The sequence below is a fragment of the Camelus bactrianus genome, chromosome 13 (assembly GCF_048773025.1).
Source record: "Camelus bactrianus isolate YW-2024 breed Bactrian camel chromosome 13, ASM4877302v1, whole genome shotgun sequence".
Taxonomy (NCBI): Eukaryota; Metazoa; Chordata; class Mammalia; order Artiodactyla; family Camelidae; genus Camelus; species Camelus bactrianus.
The window spans coordinates 56461155-56479407 of record NC_133551.1 but is presented as its reverse complement, the minus strand read 5'-3'; the positions used below and the strand labels follow the sequence as shown (position 1 = coordinate 56479407).

The following is an 18253-nucleotide window of genomic DNA, read 5'->3' as shown; positions in this document are numbered from 1 at the left end:
AGTTCTAAACTCACTTACCAGTGTGGGACATGGGACTGTAGGCAAGTCATGTCCTCTCTATGAACCTCAGTTTTCCCCCTCTGTAAAATGGGCATAATACTATTTACCAGTAGGGTTGCTTTGTGGATTAGCCATGCTAATGTACATACATTGCCTGGGCCAGAACAGGTGGGCCTCTGTGTTTGTCAAAATGAATGGAACTGACCACTCACAGCCTGTAACTTTAATTTAATACAAATTCATCATAACTCACAAAATGGGCAACATTTAAAATAAAAATACTGCTGGGGGTGGCCCAGATTCCCGTAGCTGAATGGGTGGGGTGAGACTGAGGATTCCTCCTGCCCAAGGGAGGCCCTAGTGGGCAGCAGTTGTGAGGTGGGAGCCCCCCAGGTTCAGCTAGTCTGGCTCCTTTGAGATAGGTGTGGTCAGAGACCCCAAATTCAGAATCTAGGCTCCAAGACTAGAAAGAAAAGCCAAGGCCTGGGAGCCATTTCAGCCTGGTCCTGTTGGTCCACTTCCTGGGCTCCTGTCCTGGACAGGGACAAAGCCACGCAGTAAGACACCTGGAGGCTCTGTGGCTTCAAAGCCAAGGCCTAGAGATGGATTCCAGCGGCCAAAACTGTAGATGGGCTTGTTCAGCATCCGTTCTAGCTTTCTTCTATTGTGCCTTTTTGTAAGGATGAGGTTGGAAAGAAGAAAAGTACATTTTCCAGACTCCCTTGCAGCCAAAGTTCTGGATCTGATTTAAGTTTCCCCAAACAGAATCACTCATAGAGATCTGGATCTGGAAACTGAATTGAATGGAGGGAGGCAGGCCTCAGGACATCCATTTCCTGGCACAGACAGCAGCAGAGGGAGCACAGTTCTGCAGCCAGTGGCTTCTTGATGCAGCGGCTTCCTGCAGCAGGGAGCAGTGTCCCTGGTCACCTTAGACATGATGAATTTGGCGGCTGGGAGCTGTTCCTGGAAATTCAGTAGTCTGCTCCTCCAGCCCTTCCAATGATTTTGCAAAGCCACTAGGGACCTGGTAATAAATCCTTGTCTAATTAAACGAGCTAAAGCAGCTCTTGTTTTCTGCAACAGTATCCCGACTGAGACAGATACCAAGATTGATGAGGGGGCCCCGTCAACAGCCCATCCAGTGCTCAGCATTTGACTAAAACAATTGCTCCCCACAGACCTGCTACACCCCAGACTGGTCACAGAGGCCTGGCTGGACCCTTGTTCGGAGCTGCTGGGGACCTCCAGCATCCAGTGATGCTTGTCCTACATCAGCCCCGGGTGTGCCTTCATCCTGCCTGAAGATCTGTGAGTGTAACATGTGGGCTCAACTACTGGGTGATTTCCACAGGCCACAGCATCATTTCTACCCGCAGATAAGTGGGAAAATCAGGAACCATAAAGCTCTTAGTACAGGGCTGGAAGGAGAGGGTGGTTCTCAGGCAACCCGGAGACTAGCTACTGCCTGTGTCTACCATGGGTTAGGGTCAAGGATAAAACAGCCCATCACTAGGTTGGCCAGGGGCAAGTCTTAGGCCTGGGACCGTAAGAGGGTTCTGTGTATCTTTCCAGCTGCCAACTTCTGACAACCCTCTGACACATCCTGAGGTCAGGGTGTGTGGGAAGGAGGAAGACAAAGGGACACAGTGACACAGTCCCCTGCCCCTGAGAGGAGGAAGAGGAGGGTGGGGCAGGGGCTGCCCTGAGGAGAAGCCATGTCACATCCTTGGACCAAAGCTGCATCCCCATTAAGGTCAGAGCTACATAACGTCAATGCTGGGAGACAGTTTCAGAATTATGGAGCACATCCTCCACTATACAGACAGGGAAATGGAGGCCTCGGGGTAATCAACCGGCCTGAGATCTCAGCGTGGCCAAGCTGGGCCACAATCCAGGTCTCCTGTCTCCCAGGCGGGGCTCTTGCTAGTGGCCACTCTCAGGAGCCGCGGTCCCCCTTCGACGCACTAGATGCGGACGGTGTTGATCCGCAGCGGCTGCACGTTCTTGCCGTTGGCATGGCTCTGCCCTGGGCTGAAGTAGGAGCAGAGCTTGCCGGGGAACTTCTCGCGGAAGGTGTAGAGCCAAGACATGTCATCGGCGTTGTAGAAGATGAGCAGGCCTTGGTCGTAGTCCAGGAAGACGCCCACCTTGTCGAGCTTGTCGCGGACGTTGAGCCGCGTCCAGGGCTCGGTGCAGGCGCTGTACTGGTTGCCATCGTGCATGACGATGCAGTAGAAGCCGCGGCTAGGCTGGATCTGGATGCTGCCCTTGCGGCTGGCGGCCTCGTGGGCCAGCCCGATCACCCACTGTGTCTTCTCTGCCACCACCACCTCCCAGTAGTGGACGCCGCCACTGAAGGCCTCGGAGCCCAGCACCGACACCTCCACGTCGAAGCGCTTCGGTGAGTCCTGCAGGGGCTGTGGGTGCAGGTTGCCATAGGCCACGATGGTGCAGTCGTCGGACAGGATCAAGCGCTGGTGGGCGGTGCCCGGGTCCAGGGTCAGGGCGGCTGGCACTGCGGGGACGGAGGAGGAAGAGAAGATGAGTGGAGAGAAGGCTGTGGACCCACCCTACGGTTCCTCCCTGAGGCTGGGTTCTGGGTCCCTAAGAGGCTGTGTGATGCTGAATGCAAGCCTGCCCTCTCTGGGCCTCAGCTTCCTCCTCTGTGAAATGGAAGGATGACAGCTAAGGCCCTTTCAGATTTAAACCTGGCTGCAGGGACAGGAGCTATGGCTGCTTGTTCATTGATGATACCCTGGGACAAGGCATTTCACAAAAATTTGTTGTATAAATCTGAATGAGGTCCAGAGTTGGGCAATTTCAGAGTTGGTAGGGAGCCTTAAAGATTATTCAGGTGCTGGATAATCTCCCTATGGGGTGATTAAGAAAGCTGTGGGGGTGTTTGGGTGGTCTCAATAGATGGGAACCAGGGATGCTAAATGCCCTGTATGAAACACACAGGGTGGCCCCATGCCCCACCCCCCAGTCAGAATTTCAAATGCTTCACCAGGTATTTACGTGGATGAAAAAACTTCTTTACCATGATCTGAAGTTATAGCTTAACTCCATGTGACATATAAACAAGAAATAATTTTTTGTGCACTTTTAATATATACTGAATATTCTGAAACACAACTACTATGTAAAATGGGGGATAACTGAATTTGTTTTGTCTGGAACCTGACTAAGAATTGTTCACTTTTTTGGAAAATACATCTCCAAGAGCAACACCATTGACCACTATAACCTACCTGTCTCAGACTGCATTTGAGGCAGAATGATGTTTTATCTGTGGTGTGAGCACCTGACTCTTTCATTGTTTTCTAGTGTGGTTGTAAGCATCTACATATTAATATACACAACATTTTATTATAAATAAGCAAATGTTTGTTATAAATAAATATATATCATATATATATTCTTGAAATTGTGAAAAGATCTTATTATCTTCGAGAAATTACAAATTATTTGTTATGAAAAGCAGATCAGGGGTCTGAAAGAGTGAAAGAGTTGAAAACTACTGATTCTAGGCCAACTCTCCCATTTGACAGATGGGGAAACTGAGACCCATAGAGGAGGCATGACTTGTCTCAAGTCACTTAGCAAATGTTGGCAGAGCCAGGACTAATCAAGACCATGTGCAGTCCATCCCCAGGCTTCTCTTCCTGCCTGCCTCTCACTTACCATCCACCACCCCACTCAGGCCCAAAGCCTTCCTTCAGACTGTTTCCTCCACCAGCTCCTCTCTGCTTGTAGTAATCACACCTCATGAGGCTCAGTTCCAGGGCCCATCATCCTCAGGGAATCATTCCTGATTGCCCAGCAGGTGTGCCCACTCCTTCCTCCAAATTGTTTAGCTTTGTTTGCACCCCTCTCCTGATACATGGTGTAGTTTTCTGTGCCGATATCTTAACCCCATTTACACCAGGAGGGCAAGAACTGGGTACTATCCAACTAGGCTCTCCCTTGTGTGCCCAGTGCCCAGCACAGGGTCTGGCATGCGGAAGGTTTCCAGAAAGGTTCACCAAATTAAACTGACCCTACTTGTGTTGCTCTTTGGGCAGGCAGCACGGGCTGGGTCAGCCGGCTCTGGGCTGGCCACACTGGCTTAACAGGTCTGGCTCTCAAAGTCTCATGAACTCTTGTCAAAGACTCTGTTTACTCTTGCTTCCCTGAGGGAGCTGATGCTTAGCCAGAAGGAGGAACCTGGGATTGGCTCTCCTTAGTTTGGATGACCATTTCCAGGGCAGAGCACGACAGAGGGGAGAAAATGAGAAGAATCCTGCCACCAGTTCCTTGGAGCAAAGGAAGGGCTCCTCTCTCTGAATCTCTGATGCTTTCCTTATCCAGTGGAGGGGGGCATGATTACACTTGGCTGGAGGTTACCTCCTACTTCTGTCACCTCTGCTGGATGTGTACATGCACAGAAATAAAATGCCTCGATGATGACAATCGTCCCCAGCAGGGAGTGACAGCCAGTCCCTGAACTGTGCTCCTGTTCTTATGTCCACTGATAAAGCTGACTGTTGACTTATAGCAAGGAACAGATTTAGTTTTGAATTTTACACTCTTCTCTCCTGTTCTTAGAGGTCAGAGCCCTGTGAATAGAGGGGTTAATGGAAACACAATTCCCTATCCAGGGACACAGAGGAAGGGAGCCATGAGAAGGAAGACACTGAGTCAGTGGATGGACGTTTCATCCTGTTCTTGGTCACAGCACAGCCTGTCGGAACCAGAAGGCTCCTGCCACGTGGAATGTGGGGACTGGGTCAGCCAGCTCTGACACCCCACAGTGGGGTCGGAGGTAGGAGGTGGAGGGGCTATAGGAGGGGTGTGTATGTGGGGGAGCTCAGGAGAGAAAAATCTAATCAGACACACGTGGGGCCACTCCTACTGGCTGTGGAATGTGGGTCATACTCAGCGTCTATGGTGGAGGGGCAAGAGGGGCAGAGCGGACACAATGCCAAGGGGTGGGCAGCTGCAGTTCTGAGTGCCCCGTGGGAAACTGTGTCTTATACCTGAGGTGCACGGGATGATTTGAGAGGACTAGAAACAGGCAGAAACTGAGGCTCAGGGTAGAAAGACCGGGGGGAGACGGGTACACGGGCAGGAGGGCTCAGCCCCACACTCTTAAGCTTTAAAGTAGGGCAATGAGGGCCACTTCTGGTGCTGCTGTTGAGTGGGGAGAGCACTCAAAGAGGCAGCCAAGGGGACTTTCAGTGGTTCTGAGATTGAGCCTACAGAAATAAGCCTATGGGACAGAGGAAATCCATGCTGCACTGAGTGCCAACTCCTAGACCCTGATCTGCAGGCTTGAAGCCCAGAGGCCTGGATGAGGACAGGAGCGGACACTCATTAGGTGGGCCCAGGGGCGGGGTCTACCACTCATTGGTCAGTTCTGGCAGTAGAGGCGGGGCTAGGGGCAGGACTTGATCCACAGGGGGCAGGGCCCAACATCCTATAGGGTGGGCTAGGGGTAGGGTCTGGCATTTTTATTAGGCAGAAGGTGTGGCCTGATTCTTCGGCTTTTACGCTCCAAAATGGTAGGCTGAAGTCCACCTTCTCATAAACAGAGGTCCTGTCTTTGGGCCTCCCTCTTGGACTCTCAGAGGCTAGGGCTGGCGGGAATAACAGCCTTCAGACAAGAGATACCCAGCTGGGGACATGGCAACACCTTTTTCCCCTCTGAGAAGTCAGTACCTGTGCAGGGACTGGCGATCCCTCCACCCATCCTTTATCCTCAGAAGAGGTGACAGACCCAGTGAAACAAATCCTGTCGCCTGGGGTTCACAATTTTACAGGTCAGAGCTCTTTTCCAGGTCTTAGGATACTGTTTTATAAAAACAAAAAGCAGGCTCTGAGGCAGCCCATCTGGTTTCCAGGTGTGTTCTCTGTCCACTTAAACCTCTTTGAGACCTCAAAATCAAAAGGCATTCAGGAAGGAGCATGGACTCTGGAGGCCCAGGAACTGTCTCCTGGCCACCGTCAACCACATATCACAGTGTCCCAAGCAGCAGAGAGACCCCACAGTCCAGCGCCATCACTTGGCAGCAAGTGGCTTGTACCTTTGTTCTTAAGGACAGTGGCTTTGAGGCCTGACTGGGCAAGAAATACCGTCAGCTCTTTCTTCTGGCCAGACCCTTAAAAAGTCCAGTCCCTCAGGCTTCCTGCCTATTCAGGCCCTCAGCTGCACAGTGAGGTCATTTGAAAAATATTTTCACACCCTCTAGCTCATGGGAACACCACAGTAGCTCCAGGAGCACAAATTACTGTACCCATTTTTCAGAATAGGAAACTGAGGCTCGAAGGAGACTTCTTTGAGTTAAGAGGCTTACTCAGATTGTGACTTGAGGTGGAAGCAGAGCTAGAACTAGAGCTAAAATCTTTTCACACTAGGTTCTTTCCTTTACGTGGCCCCAGAAATCCTGTTCAGCAAGACTAAGGAACCAAGCATCTGGTGATTCATGACAACCATAACAAACAGGTATCAAGTACTTACTAAGTTCCAGGATTATTATCACAAAAAATGAATCTTAATTCTCCTACCTACCCTGGGAGATAAGTCACACCTTCCCCATCTCTGTTTTACAGATGAGGATATAGCTTGGAGAGGCAGAGATTTGCCCTGGGTCACACAGCTAGGCAGTGAGCATGCTGGAACCCAAGAGGATTGGATTTAGATAAGCAAGTGGAGGAGAGAGCAGCCCAGCAGAGGGAGGTGGTAGGAGTAAAGGGAGCAGTGTCTGATATCCTTGGGACAATGTCACTGGGCCTGGGTGGGGAGGAAGTTTGTGCCTGGGAGCTGGGGCCATCAGGCCGGGCAGTTGGAGGAGGGTTTCCAATGTCAGCTGAGAGGTGGGGCAGGGTGTGGGTGGTGGGGCAGAGTGGAGGATCCAGAGCAGGGGAGTGACAGGTGTTAGACGGAGTTCTCAGGTGACCCAATAGGAAGCCTGAGCTGGAAGAGGGGCAGGCAGGAAGCTGCTAGAATCCAGGGCTAGGTCCCTGGGGGCACCTGCCCCTCCCATCTGGACATAAAGGGCCTTGGTTTTGGCAGAGGAGCCAGAGCGACTTCACAGGCCTTACGGACAAAGGAAGGGGCCCAGCTAACCAGGTCACTGTTCTCTGAACCCCCAGGGGCCACTGTCCTTGGCAGGATGTTCAGGGCACACACTGCTGCTCCCTCAGCCCCTCTCCCACAGGTAGCTTTCTCTGGGCTAGTGGTTCTTAACTAGGGCAATTTTTCTTGCAGGGTACATTGGGCAATGTCTGGAGACATTTTTGGTTGTCACAACTGAGGGATGGGGTGCAGCACTAGTTGGGTTGAGACCAGGGATACCACTAAACTTCCTACCATGCACAGGACAGCCCCGAAGGTAAGGAATTATCCAGCCCCAAATGCTGATGGTGCTGAGCTGAGAAACCCTGCTCTGGGGCAATTGGGAAGTTCCCACATCTGTTTGTTCACTTGTGAGGGAGTGGAGAAGGGAACACTAACATTCTATAATACAGAGGAGGAAATGGACTCAGAGGGAGGAAGCAACTTGTCCAAGGGTGTATAGCAAGTTCCTTCATTCAACAAATAATTATTGAGCACCTTCTTAATGCCAGGCACTATTCTAGTAACAGAACTGAGATCAGGACTCATTCACTCATTCATTCATCAACAAACACTGTACTGGTTGCTGGGGATGTATAGTGATGAGTCAGAACCAGCCCCTGACCCCTTGGAGCTCACAGTCCAGTGAGAGAGATGGCCACACAGACATTATTAACAAAACAGTGAGACCAGGAAAGCCCAGAGCTACCTGGAGAAATCAGGAATGCTTCCCAGAGGAGGTGTTTATCAACTAAGATGTGAAAGAGAGTAGGAACTAGTCATTAAACATTGAGGTTGGTGTAGAACGTTCTAGGCAAAGGGAACAGCAGGTGTAAAAGTGTGGGGGAGAGGGAATATAGCTCATGTAAGACTGATGGTTCAGTGTGGCTAAGTGTGATTTAGAGGGAAGAATGAGAGAATGGCAGGGCTCACATCTCATAGGACTTTGACTGTCAAGCTGAGGTGCTTGGATTGCCTCTCTGAGCTATGGTAGGGGTGGAGCAGGTGGCAGCTGAGGTAAGTAGAGCTCTGAGACCATCTGCCTGAGGGGCTTCCCTGGGTCAGGGAAGGGAACAGGACCCTTGGATGGGCTTGTTGCCTCCCTGAATTATGCTGCTTCACCCATGTGTGGCCCTCACCCTGCTGGGTCCCAGTGTGGAGGCCCCTCCAAGGCTGGGAGCACACAGAGACCCCCCCATCCCATGAGGATAGCCAAGAGCCCCACCTTGTCTGCTAGAAAATGGGCCCTTCCCCCAACTACTGTCCCCTTTGTCAACGAGGGTACAGATCCGGATTTAAGGGTACTAAGATGTGTCCCTTCACTTCTGTGAAACTGGCAATGATGCATCAAGTAAGTTCTTCAGTCACCTACAGGGGAGCCCCATCTCTGTCCAGCATTCACACCCAGTGACTGCCCTCAGCCCCTGTCCATCTGCACCTGAAGGCCCAATCGTGAACATCTTGGATCATTCATGCCCCTGCCCCGCCCCCCACAGCCTTTGCCTATACAGTTCCCAACGCTGGGGGATGTCCAGAGGCACCTCCAGGCCCCACCCTTCCCTGAATGGGAAAGTCCTCAGTTTTCAGCACTCAGTTCAAATATCATCGGCTCAGTGTTTCCCTGGCTCCGCCCCTGCCCCACCCAGAATCTCCTGTTGCCCCTCTGGGCTCCCAGGACTCTGTGTAAGTCCCTCATCATGGCCCCTGTCCCACTGGACTGCCAGGGAGTGTTTGCCCATCTGTCTCCCCTAACCCCTGAAAATGCCTCGAAGGACTTTCAATGTTTGTAGATCAAAAGAATGGATCCAGACAGGTGTAAAGAGCTCCGACTGCTGGGGGGGAATCCATGAGTCCCTCTGAGCCTGTCTCCCCAGCAGGGTTTCTCTTCTTGGGTTCGTATGAGGCCAGAGAGTGCCTGGTTAGCTTAGTAGGTGTGGGTACAGGCTCCAGGCTCTTGACAGATTTGCGTTTAAATCCTGTACCGTTGACAAGTTGCGACCAAGGACAAGTTCCTAATAGCCCTGTGCCTCAGTCTCCTCATCTAAAAAATGATAATAACAGTGTCTGCCCCTTAGGGAGAATTCCCTTCTGTATCTTTGTCTCACCTCTAAAAGACATTGTGCTTGATTCAGAAACACAGAAAATTCCCTGCTGCCAATAGGTTTGAATCTGATGCCCTTGTGGGTCCTGTGACTTTGGGAAAGTGCTGATCTCCCAGTCCCGGGGTCTACTAACTCTCCTAGGAACCCACTTCACACCTTCTCCTCTCTGGGCGAACCTCCCATCACCTCCTCTACCCCATCCTCATCTCAGCTGACAACCTTGCTTCTGACCTTGTTGGGAAAGGTGAAACTGGCAGAAGAGAACTCCCATGAGCTCCCACCACTGCTTCCTCTGCTTTGGTGCCCATTTGTTCTACATTCTCCAGGCTCCCAACAGAGGCAGCGGTGGGTCCCACTCCTGGCCGTCACTCCAGCAACTCTCTGGCTCCTACATCCTCAATTCCGCCTTCTCCTGGATCTTTTCCATCCCCCTCCCCCGCTCCATATGCTGGCATTTCTTCTATCTTAAACAAACAGCCGCTGCCACATTCTCTCTCCTTCCCTTAAATAAAACTCCTTGAAAGCACTGTCTCCACTTCCTCTCTTGTTCTCTTTTGGATGACCTCCAGTCAGGCTCTTGCCGCTACTGCTCCACCAGAGCAGCTCTTGTTAAGGTCACCAAAGACTTACAGGTTGCCAGACCCAGAGAACCATCAGTTCTGGTTCTCCCATACTTGGTGTAGCAGCATGAGCCACCACTAGCCACTCTCTCCTCCTCGAGACACTTTCTCCACTTGGCTTCTAGATGGACCCAGGTCTTCCTCCTACTTCTCTGGCTATTCCTTCTTGGTCTCCTTGGCTGGTCCCCCTCCTGTCCTTGACTTCCAGGAGTGCTCCAGGGCTCCAAATGTTAGAGTGACCCTCTCTCTTTTCTCTTTATCCTCACTTCCTAGGTGATCTCATTCAGACTCATTCAGTACCATCCACATGCTGATGACATCAGCCCTGATCTTCCTGCCATCCTGCAGACCTGTCATTCCCACTAGCTTCTCCATGTCTGCACTCAGACATCTAATTGGCGTTGCTAACCTCATGTGTTGACAGCTCCATCCTCCCAGGCACCTCGGCCAAAATCGTAGTCTTCTTTGCCTTTTTTCTCTTACACTTGAGATTCAATCCATTAGCAAATCCCATTGGCTCTCTGTTCAAAATAGATCCTAACTCCAATCCCTTCTCACCACTCTGTCACCACCATCCATCTCCAAGCCACCCTAGTCCCTCACCTGGATTACACCCTTTACCTCCTGCAGCCAATTCTCAGGGCAGCAGCCAGAGGGATACTTTAAAAACTTAAGTCAGCTCGTGTCACTTCACTGCCCCCCAAACCTCCAATGGCTCCCACTTCACTCAGCTAAAATGTAAAGTTTTCACATGGACCTAGAGGTCCTCGTGGTCTGGCTACTCCTGTTTCCCTGACCTCCTCACCTCCACTCTCCCTCTTACTCATTCCACTCCAGCCACTCTAGCCTCCTTACTGTTCCCTGAACATGCCAGGCTCGTGCCTGCCTCAGGGCCTTTGCACTTGCTGTTCCCACTGCCAGGAGCACTCTTCCCTCAGATACCTACAGGGCTCACTCTTCTTCTTCCTTCAGGCCTTTATTCTAGTGCCTCCTTCTCAGTGAGGTCTTCTAACTGGATCCCCTGTCAAAACACTCTATCCTACCTACACATCCCCAGCCTTCTTCCTTATCTTTTATCATTATCTGATAAACTATATATTTTACTTATTTAATTTTATTTTCATTCTCTCTCACAAGCTAGCATGTAAGAAAGATCCACAAGGGTAGGAATTCTTGTCTGGTTTGCTCACTGCTATACCTCCAGCACCTAGAATACTTCCTGGTGTGAGGCAGGTGCTTGATATATCCTGTACTTATATAGAGTGAATGAGTGAACTGCCCAGGGCCTCGGTCCCCTCATCTAGAGAATGGGTACACTAGTGGAACCTGCCTCCTGGGGTTGTATGAAGGTTCACTGGGTTGAGTGATTGCACAGGCGCCCAGCACAGGCCCTGGAACATAGCAGGTGCTCAGCAAGGCATTCTCCTCACCCCTCTGCCCTGCCCCCATGCTGTGTGTAAAGCAGAGGGCTGGGCTGAGAGGTGCCCCATTTAGCTCCAACCCATGAGAATCCTTGTTTCTTCCTGGGCCTTCTTGGTGAGTGGCAGGAAGGGCCTTACCTGGGTGGATGTCCTGGAACAGGGACTTCCAGATGGTGTACTGCAGGGGGCCTGTGTACTTGGAGGTTGGGAAGTCTTCATAGGTCAGATTGGTCTCATGGATTTTCCCTTTGAGCCTGGAAGGAGAGCAGGAGAGCAGGCTGCACTGGGGGCTCAGTTCTTGCCCCGGCTCCTTCAGGGCAGCTGACGTAGGGTGAGGTCATGCGTGTGGAGTCTGCCGGGCCCAGACTCAAGTGCCCACTTGTGCCACTCCCTACTTCTCCAGCTATTCCTCTCAGTTTCCTCATCTTTAACATGGATACTATGCTAACAGCTGCCTTCTAGGTTTGTGAGGATTACATGGCATAACGTACGTAAAATGCTTAGCATGGTGCTCGGTGCATGGTCGACACTGAATATGTGATGCCAGCTCTCGGTGTTGATCATTAACAAACCAATAATTAAGTGCTGTTACTATTATTAAAGGTGGCTAGGGAACCAGAGAGACCTGGGCTTGAATCCTGGCTCTCCTACGTACTAGATGAAGGGCCTTGCCAATTGCTCCAGCTTCTCTGTGCCTCAGTTTCTACATGGGTAAAATGGGGATGACAGTGGTAACTACCTCCAAGGGGCTAGCAGGGTTATAATAATATAAATATTACTATTTATTATACATAATATCAATGTTATTAGAAATAATAATAGATAACATAAGACACATTTATAATATAATATAAATAATAACACAAGTAATATATTATAGGATTATAAATATTATATATAGTAATTATTACAATTATCAATAATAAATATATTAATATATAATAAATGTATTATTTTATTTATTATATTATTGTACATTAATATATAATTATACAATTAAAATGATTAATTCTATATAATAATTATATAATTAAAATTACTAATTATATTTATTATTTACAATAACATATTTATAATATTTTAACAATTACATAATTTATATATAATAATACATATATATAATATATAATATATAATATTAATACATAAAGCCTTACCCCAGGCTTTGGCACATACCAGATGTCCTGTGTGTTTGACAGAGATTTTAAATGAATGAATTCTCTGCTAACCACCCTATCTGCCTCTATTCCCACCACCCCACAGGGGCCAGGGAGGGGAAACTCACCCGGGGAAGACCCCTGAGAGGCGGGCACTTACCGCTCAGATAACGAGGCCACCCCGGCCAGGAAGGTGTGCCGGTCGGTTTCGGCCAGCCGCTCCTGCAGGATCTGGGCCCCCTCCTGCACCTTGCGCAGCTGCTGGCTGTAACGCTGGACTTTCTGCTCGATGTCGGTCAGCGTGCGGGCCGTGTCTGCCTCCAGCTCCTCCAGCATGGCCTTCTGCCGCTCCCGCAGCAGCCGGTGCAGCCGCTCGAAGGCCTCCCCAATGGTGGTCCTCAGGCTTTTAGTGGAAGACTGTGGGGGCATTCATCATGGGTTAGGTCAGGGAGAGTTTATGGGGTGACCCCTGGGTGAGAGGAGGAAACTGAGGGCTGTGGCACACCAAGTGGAAAGGGCAGGAAAGCCACGCTTGGTGGGGGGATGGCACCTGCAAAAGCATGGTGGCGGGAGAGGACTGGCATGGCCAGAGACAGCAAACAATTTTATCTGGTCCATTAGGAGACTAATGAAATGGTCCAGGCAAGACAATGAATCTTGAACTGGAGGAACAGCAGAGGGACACGACTTGAAAGACATTTATGGGGGAGCCTCTTTGGCCCTGGTGACCGATGGCTGGCTGCAGGGATGCAGGAGAGACAGGGTGAGGATGATGTCCAGATTTCTGGCTCAGGGATGGGAGGGACAGGGAGGCTGGTGGAAGACTTGGGGAATGGGGAGAAGATGCTGAGTTCAGCCTGGGAGACAGTGAAATCTTTATTTTTAAAAAAGCACTTATGGTGCAGAAATTTCATTAAATAACTACTGACCTATCCAAATAAATAAATAAATAAATAAATAAATAAATAAATAAATAAATAAATAAATAACTCATGGGGCCCAAGCAAAGATGACCAGGGGACCACAGATGTTAGAAAGCTTTAGCAGAGTGCTGGGCAAAGCTTGGTGGCCACTTGTCCTGTCCCACCACCACGAGCCCCTCTGGTCAGCGAACAAGAGCTAGAGGTGAAAGCCATCATCACAGGAGACAAGTGTGGGCTCGCGTGGTTCTCTCTGCCCCCACGGGCACGGCCAGGCCCAGGAGGGAGTTGAGTGGTAAAGGGCACAGCTTGCGGGCCCAACAGCTCTGGTTCTCCAGCTGTGACAACCTTAATTGTCCGATATCTCTGAACTTTAGTTTTCTTATCTGGGAAAGGGTAACCCAACTACACTGCAGAGCTGTGGTAAATGAGGGAATGTTCACAAAGTGCACGGCATTGTTTGAGGTGCAGACAAAGAGCCTGGCTATGAAAACAGTCAAACCGGCACATCCTAGAAGTCTTCGTGGAGAGCTGGCTTCTAAGCTGGGGCCTGGAGGATGTCAATTGGCGGTGCGGGGAACAGGCTTGGGGAACAGCATGGGGCAGAATGACACAGGGTACAGAAGTGTGGCCAGGCTGCAGCGTGTGGGGCCTGCCTCTGCAATTTGACTTTGTGGGATTCTGGCTGGGAGTTCACAGAGTCAGAGACCCCGCTGTGTTCAGTGCCCAGGGCTCTGTGGGAGGCTCGACAAAGGCTCAATTAGGGCCTGTTCCCTCCCCATCTCAGCTGCCGCCGGCAGGAAGGACTGCTGGCAGTGGGCCAGCCTCCCTGCGCATGCCCACCCAGAGCGCCAGGCAGACAAAGCGGGTGAGGGAGAGGCTGGGGATGAACAGCCAGGCTGCCTGTGGTCCCTAGGCCCCCTCATCCAGGGGGGCCCAAGGCTCTCCAGCAGCAGGTCATGGCGGAGAGGGTGGGGCCTGCTATCCCTGCACCATCAGCCACTGCCCTCCAAAGAACCCCAAATCTCATGGCCTTGCATCCACCTCTTCAACCAGTCTGCAGCAGCACTTGGCCCAATGGCCGCCCTCTACTAATTGAAAATTCTGGTTTACCTCCCACCTCTGTAGCTGCTCCTGCTCTGCCACTCATGTTCCTCAGGCTGGCTCCTTTTGTTCTCACCCTATATGCCCTCCCTCGTTTTCAACTCCCACTGCTTTGAGGATGGCTTCCAAGTCTATATCGAAAGTCTTACATGTCTCCTGAGTGCCACATTCATCTTTCCACTTGCCTCCTCCACACTTGCCCCCTCCACACTTGCCCCTGGAGTCCCACCAACTCACTGGATCCACATGTCAACACCACATCTTTGCCAAAAAACTTGCCACCAGAGTGATCCTTCTAACATGCAAACAAACTGGATTACAGCTGATCTTGTGTTTGGGAAACTTTCTTGGCTCTTTCATGACTAGTACAATGCTAAATTCCTTAGCCTGGAATTCAAAATCCTCAGTCTGATCCCAGCTTACCTCTCCAGTGCCACTACATTGTTATTCCACCTGCCTGGAGTGGACCCCTCCTCCAACAAATACTTTATTCAATGGGCAAACTCCTATTCATCCTGCAAGACCCAGATCAAAAGCCACTTTCTCTATGATCTTTTCCCTAACTTTTTCAGGCAGTTGAACAGTTAAATGTTCCCATGGCATTCTGTAAATATTCTTGATATACTGCCCTACATTTTATGTGGCTCACAGGCTAATGGATGAACTCCTCCTGGGTAGGAATGACATATTCCTTAGCCCTGCAGCCCCTGTGCCCATCTGAGCCTGGTACAAGGCTGGCAGTCAGGACCTGCTTGAGAGGTGAAGGAAGAAAGGATCTTGCCCAAGAGAGGTGGGTGCAGACTCTATCTTCTTTCCAGGGTCGGAGTACCCAGTACAAGAGGAGAGGAAGAGGTTGGGAGAAGGCAGCTCAGAAGTGGAGCATCAGAGTGACAGCTACTCCAGAAGCCCTAAGTACGTCCCTTATGGGTTCTCCAGCTTGGTTCTCCAGCTTGGTTCTCCGACCCAGCTTGTAGCCCACAAAGCCAGAGATCTTGCTGAGGACACCCCAGCATGAGGCTGGAATATGCACTAGGCTTGGACAGAATTGGACAGTAAGCTCTCAATTAGCTACTTACCAGCAGTGGGCCTGTGGCCTGTATCTCAGCTTCTGTGTGCTTCAGTTTCATTCCCGACAAAATGGAGATAACAGTTCCTACCTCAAAAGGTGTACTTTTCCCCCACTCTTTTGTCCAATGACTATTGTGTGCTAGACACTGTGTAGGTTCTGGGGGATCCTGCGGTCATAGGGGTGACATTCTGTGGGATTCGGTGAGACAGTGAATGGGGAACACAATTCCCAGCACAGAGAAAGTTTCAGCTAAACTGGTGTGCCCCATTTACTCTAGTTTTTTCTAGGGCAGAGCCGGCCCCCCACCCTCATCCCTTTAAGGCTACCATTGGGAAAGCAGCCCCACCCCGGCCCACCACAGCCCTGGAAACTCACTGGGGCTTGGAAGACCTGGGGCCATTTCAAAAAAACACCCTGCCAAGAACCCGTCACTTGGTCAGGCCCGACCAAGGAAAACATTGGGCCCGGGGAGGGAGATCAGACAGGCCCTCAGGCAGGGCCATTGGAGGGGCAGGCGCCGCAGGAAAGCCAAGTCAGGCACCAGGTGAAATACGACCTCTAAAGCATCCATAGGCATTTCTTGTATAAACACCCCGGTCCAGACAGGAAGCAGGGCTGGGGGATCTGGAGGGGAAGGGGGGCCCCCCAGGACCCCCCAGAGGTAGACAGATGGACAGGAAAGCAGGGGAAGAAGAGGTCAGTGGAGAAAAACAATGGGGGGTGGAGGTGGAGAGGAGAGAATGCTGGGGAGAAGAACAGACCATAATATTCCCCTTTCCTCCAGACATAGGCTTCCATGTGCTTCTCTTCACCTGAGAGGTGCAAGATCACCTTGGCAGATGGGGAAACTGAGGCCGTGAGAAGCAAAAAGGCCAGAGTCCTATGACTGTTTCTCATCTGTTGCCCACTGAGGGTTCTGCCCAGAGGCACTCTGGAATGTTCTCTGAAGAAATGTGTGTCATGACCTCCCTGAGACCCCACAGTGGGTTGGTAGCCAAGCTGGGGCACGGGATTGAATCTCCAACGGCCTCTCCGGGCCCCAGGGTGACCTCTGGGGGCCCAGAGCATTCCTAAGGCTCTGTTCCAGCTGCCCTGCCAATGGAGCGGAGCCGCACTGAAATCCCCCAAGGGCTTAGCAGCCCGGGCTGCGTCCCCAGTGCTCCGTCCCAGAAGTACGGCAGAAATCAGAGCAAGGCTCGCCTAGTTAGTGTGGTATCTGTGGGGGACTTGGAGGGAGCCTCTTGGAAGAGTGCTAGGAGCCAGAACATCAGGGCTGGAAGGAGGCTGGTAGACCCCACTGCACAGATGGGAAGACCAGGGGTGCAGAAAAGTACGCAGTCTACCCAGAGTCAGACAGCGTGGTCGTGCTGGATCAGAAACTATGGCCCTCCTCTCAGGTCAAGGAAAAAGGCTTTTCTTTTCAAACCATTGTGATCAGAACCTGCAGGGTCTGGCCCTACTTTTCAGAGTCTGTATCTTCACAGTCTGAGTTTAAGAGGGGAGCTGATATCAGGGCTGAGCTATAAATCATAAGGACGGCTTTGAAGGAACATTCTCACGGTTGGCTCCTCGGGCAATGTGTGTGTTTAATAATGGGAGAGGAAGAAGAGACTAGGCACGTTCTTCCAGCCCTGCAGGACGCCAGGGTCTTCCAGAGGGTCTCTGGTCCCACTTCAACATTCACCCAAAGCAGGAAGGGAGAAGGGGTCCCATCCTTAACCCAGGCACGAGCCCAAATCACCTTGCCCTCGGTCACCTTGGAGTGAGTCCTCGCCCCATTTACCCTCATGGAAGCTCCAGCTTCCGTCCCACCCTATGCCCCGCCCCTGTCAACTGAAGTTTAGACCCTCGAAGCCCCGCCCACACCGCTGACCAGCGTCCCCGCCCCTCAACTTCCCAATTGGCCCTGCCCCACGAGACCCCGTCCCCGGCCTTGGCAGCCCCGCCCCCGCGTCCAGGCCACGCTCACCTTGGTCTCTGCCAGCTGTCGTTTGAGCAGCTGCAGGGCCTCCGTGTGCTCCCGTTCACTGTCCTGAAGGGCCTGAAGCTGCTCCTTCAGCTCCCTCTGGAACAGAGACAAGGCTGGGCTGGGGGCCAGAGTTGGCCTGGGTATTGCCTTCTGATGAAGAGCCCAGGCCTGCCAGCTGCCGGCGCTGGGAGTTATCCTGGTCCAGTTCTTCCCTTCCCCAAGCACCCTCCTTCGGTCTCAGTTTAACAACCAAGTCCTGGAGACTCTGTCTCCTGAGTATCTCCATAGTCTGTTCCCATCTTTCATCTGGAGTTTTGCAACAACCTCCTCTCTGGCCATCCTAAGAGCTTCTGGATTCCGTTTCCAATCCACCTCCACATATGTTCTGCCCCACACTGATTTGCTGGCCAAGGCTCCTTGCTTAGAATCCTCTGGTGGGGACCAAGGTTGTACCACTGTCCATGGCAATGACTGACTGCCAACCTCCTCTGAGCACTTCCAGTGGGCTCTGCACTGTTCTCAGAACTTTGCTTGTATTGGGCCATTTAATCCTCTCAATAATCCAGAGGTAGACTATTATTATCTCCATTTTCTGATGGAGAGACTGGTACAGAGAGGTCAAGAAACTGGCCCCAAAGCATACACCTAAGCATATAAGGGTATTGCCAGAATTGGAACTCAGGAAGTCTGGTTCTGGAGACCATGATCGTGACATCACATAACACGTTTTCTACAGTGATGCCACACCTGGTGAACAGCAACAAAAATCCATGATAGGCAACATGTCAAATT

At 51.2% G+C, this 18253-nt stretch overlaps 1 protein-coding gene across 2 annotated transcripts in view; it reads right to left on the bottom strand.

Moving 5' to 3' along the window:
* Positions 1 to 208: 208 nt before the first annotated feature.
* The window catches only part of TRIM62 (tripartite motif containing 62), a 31565-nt gene continuing 13520 nt past the window's right edge, over positions 209 to 18253 (bottom strand). Inside the window, exons 3-6 of one of the 2 annotated variants that reach the window (XM_010952136.3) lie at positions 17462 to 17557; positions 12560 to 12816; positions 11381 to 11496; positions 209 to 2518 (exon numbers count right to left, since the gene is read on the bottom strand). In XM_010952136.3, the coding sequence (XP_010950438.1) occupies positions 1968 to 2518; positions 11381 to 11496; positions 12560 to 12816; positions 17462 to 17557 (1020 nt within the window). In that variant the 3' untranslated portion in view covers positions 209 to 1967. The remainder of the gene's footprint in view (positions 2519 to 11380; positions 11497 to 12559; positions 12817 to 17461; positions 17558 to 18253) is intronic. The other variant, XM_074376911.1, reaches the window with a different exon arrangement.